The following is a 16811-nucleotide window of genomic DNA, read 5'->3' on the forward strand; positions in this document are numbered from 1 at the left end:
GTCCTGTCAAAACCTTAAAATCGGCTGGCAAAAAATAACATCCAGCAGCACACAATAGATGCTTGGTTATGTTTTGTTTATTTTCTTAGTATTTGACACTGCATTGTGGGTCCAAATGGGTATCGAAAATTTCAAAATAATGAATAGAAAAATTACCTGTGTTTATTTAGTTGCACTAAAACTGATTTCTAGTAAAAGTGGTGGGGTGAGGGGCTTATCCGCCTTCCCCTACTGGTTTTATTCGTAAATATCAGGTCATGTTTGGTCAAAAACGGTTCTGCAGGCATTTTTAAAAATTCCTGGCATTTCTGCTTAAAATATTTAATAACATTTACACACATGAAATATGGTATTGAATATGTTCATAGTAGTGATTAATCCCGTGTTTACGATCCTTCCAGCACTTGTTCCAGCTACGTTCATCTATAAATAGATCACTGATTAGAAACTGGTTTCCATGCTGCGAAAAGCATGAAGTCATGGCCGCAATTGCAGCATAAGCCTACTAAGGGATTATTCAAATTCGTACCAACGCCAAGGTTAGATTTCCGACTTTTCTCGCTGCTATCTGGGAGTTTTGTTAATTTTTCATTGTCAACTAAAATATGTGTATCGGACAGACAGCGGTTTTCAATCAACCTTGTCTATCAGAAAGTACCCAATTATCTCCGCAAAGCTATAGCGTAAAAACCCACCACAATTCGATGGACAGTTCACATTCCTCAGCGCCGCTTCTTCTGCGACACCAAACAATGGTATGCAGCTGCGCGCGTGAGTTTGAACCTACGTACCTGCCTAGAAGCTTCATTTGAATATGACACACGAGAGGGATCAGATAAAAATTATCTCCACACAACTCCCTGTTGTTTAGAGAAGAAGAAACACAAAATCACCTATCTTATCAATTATCACACACATTTCGTCGTCGGTTATCAGTTGTCGTCTTCTCGCCAGTCTGCTTAAAATCAACCAGGTCCAGGCGGCCACATGTGTGTTTGTATGCCCATCGATTTACTGTCAATTCCCTACCCGTCTTGCCAGGCTTTGGGCTGCTTACTGGGGAGCTTAGGTAGTCCCTCTTGGTTGGCTGGCTGGGCCTCGAGTCTTATCAGGACAGCTGAGATTGGGGCTATGTTTGCATAAATTTTTGCCGCGATAAGCCCGTGCCCGGGGGCGAGGCAGCTCTATATATAAAACCCCGGACATCCGAGCTACTCGCGACCATTAGCAAGAGTGCAGCGCTGCCAAGCAGGATGGTTCTCCGGAAGATTGTTACGATATCTAGGGTTAGATTAGTGCTTTTTTTATGGATTGATAAGGGTTGATTGTGATAATTTATGGTTACTTTCTTTATCGAATTCCAGATTTTAACTGCAGAATGCGCACAAAGTTTGTTCAACCGTTGGACGATTACCAGTTGGCGTTGAACGGCCTGAAGACGCGGTATGAATTTGAAAAAGTGAAACCGCTGGCAGACGAGGATGAGTTCATCGACGTGACTGGTGATGATTCGTCCGACTTGCAGGTGAAAATCATTCCGATCCTGGAGCAACCACCGTCGAAGATTTACTACGATAACATCGAGAAGGAATCGAGTGATGGGGGGTTCTTCGATCGCGATGATCTGGACGATGAAGACGAGAAAAATGATCTGATTATAGACTTTAAATTCAATGGGGAGACTGGGGAGAAGAAGACTGAAAGTGGAATCTATTGTAAAGCTGACAAGGAGCCGGAGTTGGTATTCAATTTTACACTTGTGGATACTCAATTGGTTTATAATGAACCTAGCATCGTGCCAAAGCTGCCAAACCAGAAAGACTTGCAAAGTGGAGCTAGTGACAGGCCCATGGTGTCGATCACGATACCACCTCCTAGTATGCCATCCCCTCCCCGGCAAAAGCACAGCATACTAGCCAATAAGCTCAAGGAAGCTCGGATATATCCGTATCCCAGAACGAATTCAAACCTCTCGAATGGCCTCAGAAGGGCAAGTGTACCGATTCCGGTCAATAACGGCGGGTTCTACCGAACGTTACAGTCTAACGAACCCATCGGTAGTAGATTTAGGTAATTTTAACACTCCAGTCTTTTTAAACTACGCAAAGCTAACCTATCACCTTTCATTGTTCTTCTTTTCAGACCATCTGCCTTCTCACCCCCAGTGAAATCTCACGTTGTGCCACAGTGTGTTCCGCTAAAGTCCTCGATGAGACGTTTGGTTAACCCTCGAAGCCAATTCGCTCAACCACCACCGGGCAAACCAAAAAAAAAGCTCTACCGCCAATCAGCTCTAGTCCCTCAGCAACAGCTCCCCTACCCACCGTACGAGCGTTACGTCAAACAATTCCGAGCATACGGCAAAGGTCAGCTGCCCATCCTACCGGAAGCACACAAATCGCCCAGCTATCTGCCGCCACAGTTCGGCTTCGGATCATCCGTCCTTCAGAACCTATACGATCCGGATCAACCCCTAGACCTTACGAAAAACTCCTACCTAAGCCAGTACGAATCCATGCTCAAATATCCCCATCAGCACCAACTGTGGCAAGGTCACTCGATCCTCCGTTCAATGCCCGTACCAAAACCACCACAACCCCCGAAAACTGCCCTTCGCCCACAGCTGGTCCCCTTCAAGCAACATCCCACCTTATCGCAAATCCAACGCTTCCCCTTACGACCAACGGAATCATTCCACCTCCGGCAAAGAACCCTCACACCTCCTGAACCAACAACAACCAGCGTCATCGTGCCGAGCGAATCGTTCCGGCAAAACATGAACCACGAAATCGAGGAATTCTTCACCCACCGGCAGAACGAATTATGCGAAGCTCTTCGGCTGTTCAACGTCAAATGCATCGAGCTCGAAGAACTGTTTCGCCGCTTGAACTATTTTAAGATTCAATTCAGCCGCGATTACTTCAGGGTCGCGAGGACCATGATGAAACGGTACGGCTACCGATTCCGGACCGGTGCTCCCCCTACCAGTCTGGACTACCGATGGCAGGAGCCTCCGCAAGACTTTGTCGACTACTTTCGCAAGGTGAAGAAAACCCTCCGGCCGCACGCGCCGGAGGAAACGTTGAACATCTACCGCATGGTGATCGGAGGACTGCTGGAGCAGTTCCGTGGTCCGCTGGAGCACTTTCTCTCTAGAAATCTACTGTACGGTTCCGAAACAGGAAAAACAAAGGTCATGTGATAGGATATTGGATAAGTAACTGTGCCATAGTTGTCCTTCTAGTTCAATATATAGCTATACTCGAATCGTAAATCGCAATCGATGTGCCTCAGTAGAATATAGCCGAAAAGCTGTTCAACGTTTAGCTTTAATAGGAAGGTAAGCTTTAAATGTTAGAAGTAGAATGTGTCTCATCTATTAGGTTTTTAACGGTGCAAAACACTAGATGTGATATAGTTTGTAAGGAGCCGGACGTTATCGTATAGTATGATAAAAACGTATAAGCAATGCTGAGGAAGGTTACATAACACAGTCAGTGCAAATGAATTTCGAATATTTTATGTGTGTTGCATTTAAAGCGAAAGTATACGAATTTATTAAAAGATAAGTTGATAAGACGGTTGTTTTATTTTCAATCACAATCTCCACCGGATTGGGAAAGAGGTGCAACATTGCCCAAGTGCTTCACGTGACGAAGCATTGGGTGGTGTACTCGGCCACCGGAGGCAACCCCAGAGCAGGAGAGCTGAGTCAGCATCAGAAGGTGATACATCCATGATAAGGATTATTATCAGTTAATGCATAACATAAAACGAGTTTTCAGTATTGTTGCCAAAGCACTTAACTTACAGGGGATACTCAAAATACCTTGGGTAGGCAAATTTTCGGTCAACTTTGGAGTGTCGTAACTTCGTCCAATATTGTCCGATTCTAATTCTTCCAGAAGCATTCGACTGGAAAATTAATATGTGGTATTGCCACGGAAATACACATGGTCATAAGATTCCGCTTTTTCGGACGGCATGTCTAAGTTGCTAAACTTGTGAAGAGATTTTTTTAGAAGGTTCGTTAAAAATCTATATTTTTAGTAAATTAACAGAAAGAAGAACCAGCGGCACCGGTGGTGTAGTGGTAAGCGTGATTGCCTCTCACTCCAGCAGGCCTGGGTTCAATCCCAGTCGGCGCCGCCGGGATGTTCTGAGGCATAACATCTCTGATCACGCCTTCCATCGGAAGAGAAGTAAAGCCGTTGGTCTCCGGTTCATGAATTGATGGGTCGATAAATAGGGTCCAGGTGTTGTAGCTGCCTCCCTGGCGTCTGTAGCATTGGTGCTCAGCACGGAAAACAAGATCGACGGAAAATAAACCAAACGGAAAAAAAGAAATAATAACCATTTCCCCAATCTGTTAGGAGGGTTCAGAATGCGGTCATATTTTTAATTCACTAAAATATGTCATCCGACAGCTCTTTCTTCATGGTTTTTCATTAACATGCTTTCTGTAGACTTGAAATGTATTATTGACCACATTGGCCGCTCTCAGAACCCACATGGTACTCCAAGAGAACCTGTAGCAGGGGATAAGTCAGTGCCAACAATTCAAAGGGGCGTAATTGCTTTTGTAAACAATGGCTTTAGACGTAAATTTCTCGCAAATAAAAGCCCAATCCTCCAAATTACCAATGCTAGCTGGCACAGAAAACATTCCTGCTACCTGCTGGTGTCATTTATTTTTATGAGTGAGCTTTCATTCGCGAGAAATCGACGACTAAAGCCATTGTTTTTCAATGCAATACAATACCAGCTCCTCCGGAACAGATACGTAACCTCAAATAGTCGAGAGGTTCTTCCAGAAGTCGATCCACATCGAGATCAAGCCGAGTGACAGACGACGAAATATGCTAGTTCCACCGGAAGATTAGGGGGCGTGCTTTGAAATGCCGTGAGCCCTGTAAGTACAATCCAAAAAACTAGAATCTCGTAACGGCGGGAGTGAACGCAGCCCCGGAAAGCCACCGTGTATTCTGTTTTACGATCGTTCATCCAACATGAGATTTCTTATCGATACTGGTTCGGATGTACCGATAATTCCAGCAACAAACAAGGACAGGAGCAAAGGTGCAACACCGTTCGTTTTACACGCAGCGAAGAAGAGCATTATAATCATGTGCATGTGTATTTCAACGATTAAAATCCTACGGTCTTGTTATAAACGTGGCCAAAAGCTGTTTCGCGGAGAGTAGTGTCAACTTTCTTGGATACGTGGTGAACTACGATGGAATCCTCCCCTTGCCGGATGGAGTCAAGGCAGTTACAGACTTTCCAATCCCTTCCACCGTGAAAGAATTGAGACGATTCCTTGCATTACTGAACTGTTACAAGAGGTTTGTCGCGCACGCGTCTGATCTACAGGCTTATCTCCGAAACCTAATTCCTGGAAATAAAAAGAGCGATTGTCGGAAAATAGCTTGGACCGATAATGCCAGAAAAGCGTTCGATCAATGCAAAATCTCTCTAGCGAAAACCGCACTTTTGCATTACCCCGATTCCTCGAAACCGATGAGTTTACTTATCGATGCATCAAATACTGCAGCAGGCGCTGTGCTACAGCAGTTCAACGGCAGCAACTGATGTCGTTTTCGTTTTTGCGGTGTAGCTACACCGGTGCTACACTGCCGTACACCGAAATATTTTAGGGTGTAGACATAGGATGCACCTTTGTTTACAAACAAATCAAGAGCAAATTTTCATTACGTCGAATGTAACAAAGGTAAACAAAGTCGAGCTATCAGTGTCAATCGATGCTCCTGCTATTACACTATATACTGTCCGAATATACGATCACATCCCATTTTTAAATTTATTTACCAGTCGAATTGCTTTTTGACGTAATCACCTTCCGATCAAAATAGTTTTCGATGTTACTTAAGTCACCCGATTTCTATGGAGATGCCCTTTGCCTTAAGTAACAGCACTGAGAAACCCGTGAAAAGTGTACTTTCGTCGTTTCGCTTTCTTATTATTAAAGTGAATAAATCGAACTGTTTGTTGCTAAGATGATTTCGGTGGTCCTAAAATGATGAATGGGCTGCACGTAAGGAGACGTAATTGATAATTCTCCCGTGTATTTACCAGGATACACTTTGACTTAAGTAACAATAGGGGCCACCAAACGACGTATAATAACTTTTGACTCAAAAACCAGTATTTCTTAGCATGAAAGCTAGCGATTTGCCTGTGTATGATTAAAACCCGGCTAAATATGTTAAACATTGCTATCACTATGAGATTATATGTGTTTAATTGGAAATAGGAATAACTTTTCGGTCATCAAAACAAAACTTTATTTTTCTCGGATCGGTGCGAATGTTACTTACGACATAATGAAAATTTGCTCTTGAAATGATGTTGAGCTGTCATAAGACTCGTGCTTATTCCTGCTTACACTACACCAGTGCTACACCGCAAAAACGAAAACGACATGAGATACACTGGGCTTCTATTCGGAACAGTTCACGCCGGCTCAGGTGAAATATTCAACGTTTGGCCGAGAGCTGACAGCGATGAAGATGTCGGTGCAATACTTTCGTCATATGCTGGAAGGAAGGAGATTCGATCACATGCCGTTAACACACGCTTTGGCTTCAAGTCCAAGCAGTCGTCTTCCACACGAGGAGCGGTACTTGCGGTTCATCTCGGAATTTTCGAACGATATTCGTCATATCAGCGGACAGTTCAACACCGATTGACTACGACAAAATTGCTGCTGATCGTTGACAACTCATAGGAGTAAAGAGCTACAGAGTCGCCGTCAACGCCAATTGCGTCAGACAACTTTAGCATCAAGCTATGTGCGGTATAAGAGGTGAGGAGAAAGGAAACTAGTGGACTCTTTCATTCTGACGGTGTTCTTATGCAACAGCAGACGTGACGTCACGTCTGTTGCTGCATAAGAAGACGCGAGAACGAAAGAGTCCACTAGTTTCCTTTCTCCTCACCTCTTATACCGCACATCGAGCATCAAGACCCATGTATTGTGATGTGTCACAAAACAAAGTAAGACCATATCTAGATAGAGCTGGAATTAGGGCCTAACAGCTTTTGTAAACAATGACTATTCTCTTGATGATTTCTTGAAATTAAAGGCTCGCCCACGCAAACCAACATCCTCATCGGGTAGGGAAAGACTTCCCTTATCAGATGGTTAGGTTGGTCTGCGTGAGCGTGCCTTGAATTCCTAGAAATCATCGATAGAAGTCATTGTTTACAAAAGCTGTTACGCCCTAATTCCAGCTCTATCTAGATATGTTCCACCTCAGCATCGTGACACGGTTCTTCAACATGTCCATGGTCTGGCTCATCCAGGAGTGCGTTCTACTCGACAACTTGTAGCGGATTGGTTCGTATGGAAGAACATTAACAAGCACATTAAGTTACTCGTGCAGAACTGCCTACAATGCCAACGATCCAAGATTCATCGCCACACAGTACCTCCTCTTCAGAGTATTTCCAACAATCAATATGAAACTAACGATTTTAAATTGGCTTACTACTTGACTAGCCTATTGGTCCCAAGCAAATTGATTAACGTACCCCATTCTAGTCAAAATTCTAGTACTACACAATGTTTGTTTTGATTCGCTATGAAAGTTTGACAGATAAAATGAAGGGTTCGATTTTCCTATGTTTCGAGCAGTGCATCGATTAGCTTGGGACCGAAGATAGTACCAAAAATCAATACGAAACTAACGATTTTAAATTGGCTCACTACTTGACTAGCCTATTGGTCCCAAGCAAATCGATTAACGTACTCCCATTCTAGTCGAAATTCGGTCAACGGTCCCAAGCAGTCCCAAGCTATTTCACTCACCCCTGCATGTTCTGCATGTATCCACACACCCCTGATGTTATCTGTCAAACTTTCATAGCGAATCAAAACAAACATAGTGTAGTAATAGAATTTCAACTAGAATAGGGTACGTTAATCGTTTGCTTGGGACCAATAGGCTACTAAAGTGGTGAGCCAATTTAAAATCGTTAGTTTCGTATTGATTGTTGCTGGTACTCTCTTCGGTCCCAAGCTAATCGAATCACCCCTCGAAACATAGGAAAAACCAATAACCCCTCATTTTACCTGTCAAACTTTCATAGCGAATCAAAACAAACATTGCGTAGTACTAGAATTTCGACTAGAATGGGGTACTTTAATCGTTTGCTTGGGACCAATAGGCTACACGCTTATTCTGGTCAACTCAAAATTGAGTCGAATGTACTCATCTCAGCGGCAAGTATGGCTACTCAAAATTGAGTAGCCTTATGTTGACTCACTTTTGAGTAAACTACGTTCTCACGTAGACTGAGTCAAATCCACTCGCCGGTATTTTCAGTTGCAGGGAGGGTTTTTATTTTGGTTTTCATTCGAAATGGAAATTGCCTGCTCCGGATTCCTTCTACCGGAGCAAAAAACGGTTCAACACCGTTTCCCTAAGCAATTCGTATTTACCTGAAGGCATTCCAGCCGGTTTTGAGTAACATTTTTTATGAGCTTTCCTCCGACATGACTGGCATTTTTTCCAAGTCCAGGATTTTGCTGACTGAGTGGCTTTTACTCAGTTTGACGTTTCTCGTTTACTCAATTTTTGACAACTCGATACATCGGACGAAAGTGAGTACGATCGACTCACCTGGTGAGTAAGCAGAAGTTAGCGTGTAGTCAAGTAGTGACCCACACGAATTGCCGGCGAAAAAGTGACGTCATTTGACATTGAGCGACTTGAAGACTGATCGTTCGCCCTTTGTCCGGGATGCGGACAAAAGGCGACTCGCCCCGCTAGAGTAATTTCATCCGCCGGGCGACCAAATGGCGCTCCGGGATGCGGACGAAGGGCGACTCGCCCCGCTAGAGTAATTTCATCCGCCGGGCGACCAAATGGCGCTCCGGGATCCGGACGAAAGGCGACTCGCCCCGCTAGAGTAATTTCATGCGCCGGGCTACCAAATGGCGGATGGAAGTTGTTTTTATATTTTTTTGTGATTTTGTTCGTAGCGGCTGATTACGTGGTCAGCCATGTTTTTATTTCATTCGTGGAAGTCGTTTGTTTTTCTTCGGGCCGTGAAATTGGCCTCCGATGGCCATATTCGGGAGAGAATGGTCTTCCGACGGGACCAAAGACGGAACATTTTTATACTCAAGGTAAGTAAACTACTTTTCAATAAAAACAAAAACAATCACCCTTATTCTGTGTTTCGTTTCGAACGAAATTCTCATACAAAAAAATATTTTTTTGTATGAGAATTTCGTTCGAAACGAAATACAGAACAGGGGTGAATATAATTTGATAATTTTTGTAAATTTTTTTCAGCCGGCTGCTGGCGTCACGGACTGGGAGTGGACTCCACACCGAGATGGGTTTTTATTCAACCGAAACCGGGGTGAATTCCCTCCCAACGGAACCGAGGAGGTCAACAAAATCAGCAAGCCAACATGCCAAGTGGAATACTCTCAAGGTAAATATACTGCATGCAAACGGAAACAAGGGCAATGTTGATAATTTTTGTTTATATTTTTCATCCAGATCCAGTTAAGTGCAATTCTGGATACATGATGGTGAAGCTGGAATTAGCTACGGGAAGTTGATTTAAGATAAGTATTGCCCTGTTTGTTGTTTTAAGTGACATCATTTGTCATAATTAATCCGCTGGAGGAATTCGGATGAGTTAAACATCCTTTGGGAGGTCTGGGGATTGTGATCCTCCGAACTGAATTGTTGTTTATTTAAAGAAGTGATTCAGAGTAAAATCAATTGTCATAATTGGATTTCTGGGCTACATCCGGATATGTTCCAACATCCCTGAGGATGCGTTGGAATTGTGCATCACGCGATGGTTATCAGGTTATGTGATATCAAGCAATATTTCTTGAAGGGATAAATTTATAAATGGCCTGCTGCATGATTTCCCGCTGTCTTGCAACATCCTTGAGGATGCGGTGGAATTGTGCGCGCGCGCGTGTGTGTGTGTGTGTGTGTGTGTGTGTGTGTGTGTGTGTGTGTGTGTGTGTGTGTGTGTGTGTGTGTGTGTGTGTGTGTGTGTGTGTGTGTGTGTGTGTGTCTGTGTTTTTTTTTTTCATAGTAAGGTTTAGGAAACCTTCAAAAAGCCTGGCCTGTAGTGAAGTTGGCACGGTGCACAGCTCCACTAAAACCCATTCCTTATCTCTCCTCTGCCTTGATCCTCCCGGGACTACGGTGAAGCGACTACTTCGTGGGGTGGCTGTGCTCATGCACTTCTCATACTCTTAGCACTAGCTGGTGTTACTAGATCGCTGCTCATCTCTCCATTTACGCTGCACCTTCGACAACATTTGAGCAACTGTGCTGCTAACGGCATTCCAAGTGCCCTGGTCTCGACACATATCATGTACGACATTCTCCACGTTGAGGACGGGCATCTCCCTTCGCATTGGACGCTGCGTGTCCGAACCGATGCAGGTATTTCCTAAAGCAGCAGTGGCCAGATAGGAACTGCGTCAAGTGAAAGTTGACTTCTCCGTGTTTTCTGTTCACTCAGGTCGAAAGAATCGGTATCAACTGATGTGTCCATCTACCGTTTTCCGTCGTGTCCCACTCGAGGTACCACTCCTGTTGCCACATAGTCAACGACTCCGCTCTCACGACTTTCCGTACTCTTCCGGCTTCTCTCTGCCTGTAGCACTCGCTGTCCTCCGCCTTAGTGATGCCAATAGGGATCATTCCGGCGATAATGCCTACTGCTTCCGACGAGATTATTCTGTACGCACTGTATATAGGCGTATGCGTGTGTGTGTTTTAATATTTTTGTAACAGTTTGCTATTTTTTAATTCATGAACAATCCAAAGCCAGATCCTGATCAGGAATTCGAATCTGGATCCCGATAACGGATTCGAATCTGTATCCCGATAGCGAATCCGAAGCCAGATCGCGAAAGTTAAATTCATGTTGGTGTAAAGTTAAAGTAAAGTTAAATTAAAATTAATTAGTTAAAGTTTTTAAAAGATAAAATCAAGTTGAGTTTCAATAAAGATAAAGTTAAGTTAAAGTTAATATATTATTTAGTGAAGGTTAGGATAAAGCTAAGTTAAAGATATGTTAAAACCAAGTTATTTTAAAGTTAAGTTAAAGTTAAGTGGAAGTTAAGTTAATGCTTATGTGTCTTTGACTTATAATCAATTTAATTAATTAGTTTAAGTTAAGTTAAGGATATGTTAAAGTTAAGTTAAAGCAATGTTAAAGTTAAGCTAAAGTCATGTTAAAGTTAAGTTAACGTTAAGTTAGATTGATATTAAATTAATTAGATAAGGTTTAGTTAAATTTATGTAAAAAATAAGTAAAAGTGAAGTATGCTTTATGTTAAATTAATAAGGAAAGAGTTAGTTAAATTAATGTTAAAGTAAATTCAATGTTAAGATAATTTAATGAGTTGAAGTTTAAATTTAAGTTAATGTTTATTTAAAGATAAACTCAAGTTAAGTCAAAATAAAAACAAAGTTATAAAATAAATTAGTTTAAAGTTAAGTAAAAGTCAAATTAAAGATAAGTTAAAGTTAAGTTCAAGTAAAGTTAAAGTTAAGTTGAAGTAAAGTTAAAGTTAAGTTGAAGTAAAGTTAAAGTTAAGTCAAAGTTAAGTTAGTTTTATTTTAAATGAATTAGATAAGGTTTATTTAAATTTGTGTTAAAATAAAGTTAAAGTTTTGTTAGTTTTATGTTATATTTAGTGTTACTTAAATTTACGTTAAATTTAATTCAAGTTTATGGTTAATTAATGAGTTGAAGTTAAATAAAACTAAATAAATGTTTATTTAAAGATAGACTCAGTTTTAATTATAATAAAATCAAAGTAAAGTAAGTGATTAGTTTAAAGTAAAGTCAAAGATACGATAACGTAAAGTTAAAATTGAGTTGAACTTAAGTTAAAGTTAAGTTCAAGTTAAGTTAAGTTAAAGTTAAGTTAAAGTTAAGTTAAAGTTAAGTTAAAGTTAAGTTAAAGTTAAGTTAAAGTTAAGTTAAAGTTAAGTTAAAGTTAAGTTAAAGTTAAGTTAAAGTTAAATTAAAGTTAAGTTAAGGTTAAGTTAAAGTTAATTTAAAGTTAAAGTTATGTTAAAGTTAAGTTAAAGTTAAGTTAAAGTTAAGTTAAAGTTAAGTTAAAGTTAAGTTAAAGTTAAGTTAAAGTTAAGTTAATGTTAAGTTAAAGTTAAGTTAAAGTTAAGTTAAAGGTAAGTTAAAGTTAAGTTAAAGTTAAGTTAAAGTTAAGTTAAAGTTAAGTTAAAGTTAAGTTAAAGTTAAGTAAAATTTAAGTTAAAGTTAAGTTAAAGTTAAGTTAAAGTTAATGTTAAGTTAAAGTTAAGTCAAAGTTAAGTTAAAGTTAAGTTAAATTTAAGTTAAAGTTAAGTCAAAGTTAAGTTAAAGTTAAGTTAAAGTTAAGTTATAGTTAAGTTAAAATTAAGTTAAAGTTAAGTTAAAGTTAAGTTAAAGTTAAGTTAAAGTTAAGTTAAAGTTAAGTTAAAGGTAAGTTAAAGTTATGTTAAAGTTAAGTTAAAGTTAAGTTAAAGTTAAGTTAAAGTTAAGTTAAAGTTAAGTTAATGTTAAGTTAAAGTTAAGTTAAAGTTAAGTTAAAGGTAAGTTAAAGTTAAGTTAAAGTTAAGTTAAAGTTAAGTTAAAGTTAAGTTAAAGTTAAGTAAAATTTAAGTTAAAGTTAAGTTAAAGTTAAGTTAAAGTTAATGTTAAGTCAAAGTTAAGTTAAAGTTAAGTTAAAGTTAAGTCAAAGTTAAGTTAAAGTTAAGTTAAAGTTAAGTTATAGTTAAGTTAAAATTAAGTTAAAGTTAAGTTAAAGTTAAGTTAAAGTTAAGTTAAAGTTAAGTTAAAGGTAAGTTAAAGTTAAGTTAAAGTTAAGTTAAAGTTAAGTTAAAGTTAATGTTAAGTTAAAGTTAAGTCAAAGTTAAGTTAAAGTTAAGTTAAAGTTAAGTTAAAGTTAAGTTAAAGTTAAGTTAAAGTTAAGTTAAAGTTAAGTTAAAGTTAAATTAAAGTTAAGTTAAGTTAAGGTTAAGTTAAAGTTAATTTAAAGTTAAAGTTAAGTTAAAGTTAAGTTAAAGTTAAGTTAAAATTAAGTTAAAGTTAAGTTAAAGTTAAGTTAAATTTAAGTTAAAGTTAAGTTAAAGTTAAGTTAAAGTTGAGTTAAAGTAGAGGTAAAGTTAAGTTAAAGTTAAGTTAAAGATAAAGCTAGGATCAAATTTTGACAAATGTAAGTTAAAGTTTAGTGAAGATTTAGTTTAAGTTAAGGCAAAACTAATTCAAAGTGACGATAAATTAATGAGTTGCGGTTTAAAAAATATAATAAAGTTTAGTTACGTTAATATTAAATCAAATTTAAGTTAGACATTAGTTAAAGTTTAGGAAAAGTTAAGTTAAAGTTTAGTAAAAGTTAAAGTAAAGATATGTTAATAGATACTTAAGCTTAAGTTAAGTATGTGTTGATGTTAAGGTAGACATGTTGAAGCTAAAGTTGAGATTAATTTAAAGTTTGGTTAAAGTTAAGATAGTTATGTTAAACTTAAACTAAAGCTATGTTTAAATTGTTATAGAATTAGTTGAAACTTAAGTTAGAGTTAAGTCAAATTGCAGTACATGTTATAAATGAGTGAAGTTGAAGTTATTACAAAGGAACTTCAGGGATCCTTTCAGAGCACATCAGTAATACTTCAGTTCTTGGAAGTTATTGAAATCTCTTGGAACACCTTGAATTTTATTTAACTTTTTGGAAGTTCATGGAGCTTCTTTAAACTTCATTACATCTCACTTGGATGTTCTTGTTAAGTTAAGATTGAGTCTAAATTTTGTTAAATTTATGTTACTGTTACGTTGAAATTAAAGTTAAGTTAATTTAACAAGTTAATGATTAATTAAAGTTAAGTTGAAATTTGGTTACATAAAATCAAGCTGACTTACAATTAAATCAAAGTTAAGTTAAAATTTAGTAAAGGTTAAGATTAAATTAAGTTAAAATTAAGTAAAAGCTAAGTTAAAAATATGTTAAAGCTAAGTTAAAGAAATGTTGAAGTTGTGTTAAAGGTAAGTTAGTGTTCAGTGGCAGTTAAATTAAAGTAAATTTTTATTCAAGGTGTATTTAGTTAAAGTTTAATTGAAGATAAGCTGAAGTTTAACTAAAGATATTTTGAAGTTATGTTAAAATTTCATTAGTTATGATAAATTTAAGTTGAAGTTATGTGAAAGTTATGTCCAGGCAACTTCAGAGAAACTTCATTATTTGAACATCTTGGAAGTTCTGTTCAGTTAAAATTAATTAATATAACTAACGTTTAGTAAATGTTAAGTGAAAGCTAAAATAAACTTAAATTAAGTTAACAGTTAAAACTTTTTAGAAGTTTTGTTTATGCTACGTAATACTCAAATCGCAGCTACACAGCAAAAAAAATGTAATATCGATCAACGTAATTCAAGCTGATGTATGAAATAATGATGTAATAGCAAAACGCATATACAATCCCGACCAACCATTTTGATAATTTTCTTTAATTTTCTATACATTGATCTTCAAAGCCATTCATAAGAAAAATCGATAGCGATCGTCACCATTTCATGAATAATTGTAAAGATGCTAAAAGTCTAATCGTGAATCGTTTATAAAGATCTGTCTCAAAATATTGCTACCAATCGTTACCAATGTTAAAATATCGAGTGTGTTGCCAGATCAAAATATCGATTTCTGTTGTAAAATCAAAATATGGATACACAACTGCTGATTTTATTTGTGATTTTTTATCTGCATAATTTCTAGTTTCGATCCCAGGCCATCTGGGGTGTACTGATTTCGTTGTTGGTTGCTAATCCTCGGGTCCACGGCTGCTGTTGATGAGCTTATCAACGACAGGCAAACACACTCTAGTATGTGGTGTATTGAAATTTCTGTAAATCTTTTCATACATGAATTCAATATTGTTTTGTCATAACCATCAACCAGTCAGCCATGTAGGTGTAATAGAGTTCAAAAAGGTATTAATTTTCCTCATTGGGTTCCAAATGCTGAGAATCCCACCACGCATGCTATCACGGGTTATTAAATATAAAACGTGAAGAACTACAATGGTAAACATTTGCTGCGTCACGTCCATCGGTCTTCTCGTTCATTTACCAGCAGATTGCTTCTTCCGATGAAATGCCGAATATGTCGATAAATAATATAAACATTGCTATCTGTCACCTGGTGTGTCTCGAACTCTCTTTAACCAACGATGCAAATCGATAACAAGGAGATTATAAATGTGCATCGATAGCAATCTTTGTTGTTCTTTGTCAAAGTTCAAAGTTACGATGATATCAGTATTTAAATATTTATTGATGAATATTTGTAAAGAATACTAAAGTCCATGTGAGATATCGAAATTAAAAGAAATTTAGTATGGCTCCTTTATAGATTACTATCATATGACCGATGAAGAAATAATCTTAAATGTAAGTATCGAGCAATAAAGATTTTTAAATGTGTACATCGAAATTATAGAAAATTTAAAGTAAAGGATTGCCGACATAAATCTTTATTTCTGTATAAAGCACTTTGAAGAAGTTTCACGAACGGTTGGTCGGGATATTACATCAATGGATGTAATTTTGTTCGCAAAATCGATGTACATTGTACAATGTGATATTACACAACCGATGGATTGACCTGGTTGCAGCAGTTTCGATGCTGGACTTAAAGACAAAAAGTTCCCAGCCTTCCAAGAACAACATAGGAGTTCCTGGAAACTAACTTAACTTAAACAGAACTATAACTTAGTTTTTACATATCTTTAGCTCAACTTTAACAACTTTAACTTATCTTCAATTAAACTTGAACTGAAAATTAATGTAAATTTAATGTTCCTTCAATAAACCGAGCGGACTGTATTTTTCACGGATACTCGAGAACGAAAATAAAACACGTCCGATACTAGCGAGTTCAACAAAAGATATGATTTTTTATTCTCCAAAAGATACATTGGTATTTGTGAGGTTCCAACTTTTACAATACAGTGTTGGCAGCAATAGTAGGGTTCTGTAATGTAGATTTTCTCTCTTAACATTTAACTTGGCTTAAATTTAACTTTATTATAGTTCTTATTTAATTTTAACATATCATTAGCTAAACTTTAAATAAACCAATAACTAATAATACCTTAAATTTACTTTTTCTTTAACTTAACTTCAACTAAAACGCAACTTCAACTTAAAATTATCATTACTTGTAATTAGCTCTATCATACCTCTCACTTCACTTTAACTAAACTTTAAATTAGTTTTATCGTAACGTTCACTAAATTTTAACTTAATTATAACTTAACTTTATTTTATATAACCAAACTTTAATTAGATTCACTTTACTTTAACCACAGGCAAACAGACATAACACATTTATTATTTTTCTTGGTAAAACATAGTCACTTAAACACTACCGCCATCTATTGAGTATCCTGTGATGGGTAGTACGCTGAACAGATGGCGCTAGTGTGTATACGTCAAACGCAAGGGAATTGACTAAGCGCGACACAGGTAGCGATATTACCAACTAAAAACATTTAAATTGACCGCTAAATGCATGTTCGATGAACACCTTGCCAGTGTTATGTATGTTTGTCTGTGCTTTAACTACAACATAGCTTTAACTAAACATTCATGTGAACTTTATGGAAACTCCTTCCATGAAGTTCCTTTGCATAGCTTAAACTTAACATAACTTTAAAATTTTGTAAAAATTTGACTCAATTTTAATACATAAGTTTATCTAAACTTTATCTTAAGTTTATTTAAAATTTCATTAAAAT

General features: G+C 37.5%; 1 protein-coding gene across 5 annotated transcripts in view; it reads left to right on the forward strand.

Moving 5' to 3' along the window:
• Positions 1–3671, forward strand: part of LOC135713598 (uncharacterized) — a 101208-nt gene extending 97537 nt beyond the window's left edge. For 4 of the 5 annotated variants that reach the window (XM_065236729.1, XM_065236727.1, XM_065236728.1 and 1 more), the window contains 2 exons: positions 1365–2070; positions 2143–3671. In XM_065236729.1, coding sequence (XP_065092801.1) covers positions 1379–2070; positions 2143–3202 — 1752 coding nt within the window. In that variant the 5' untranslated portion in view covers positions 1365–1378 and the 3' untranslated portion in view covers positions 3203–3671. Of the gene's footprint in view, positions 1–885; positions 1287–1364; positions 2071–2142 lie in introns of those variants that run through there. The other variant, XM_065236726.1, reaches the window with a different exon arrangement.
• Positions 3672–16811: the final 13140 nt, after the last annotated feature.

The sequence above is a fragment of the Ochlerotatus camptorhynchus genome, unplaced genomic scaffold (assembly GCF_037179485.1).
Source record: "Ochlerotatus camptorhynchus isolate MF236.1 unplaced genomic scaffold, CSIRO-AGI_Acam_v1.1 ptg000573l, whole genome shotgun sequence".
Lineage (NCBI taxonomy): Eukaryota > Metazoa > Arthropoda > Insecta > Diptera > Culicidae > Ochlerotatus > Ochlerotatus camptorhynchus.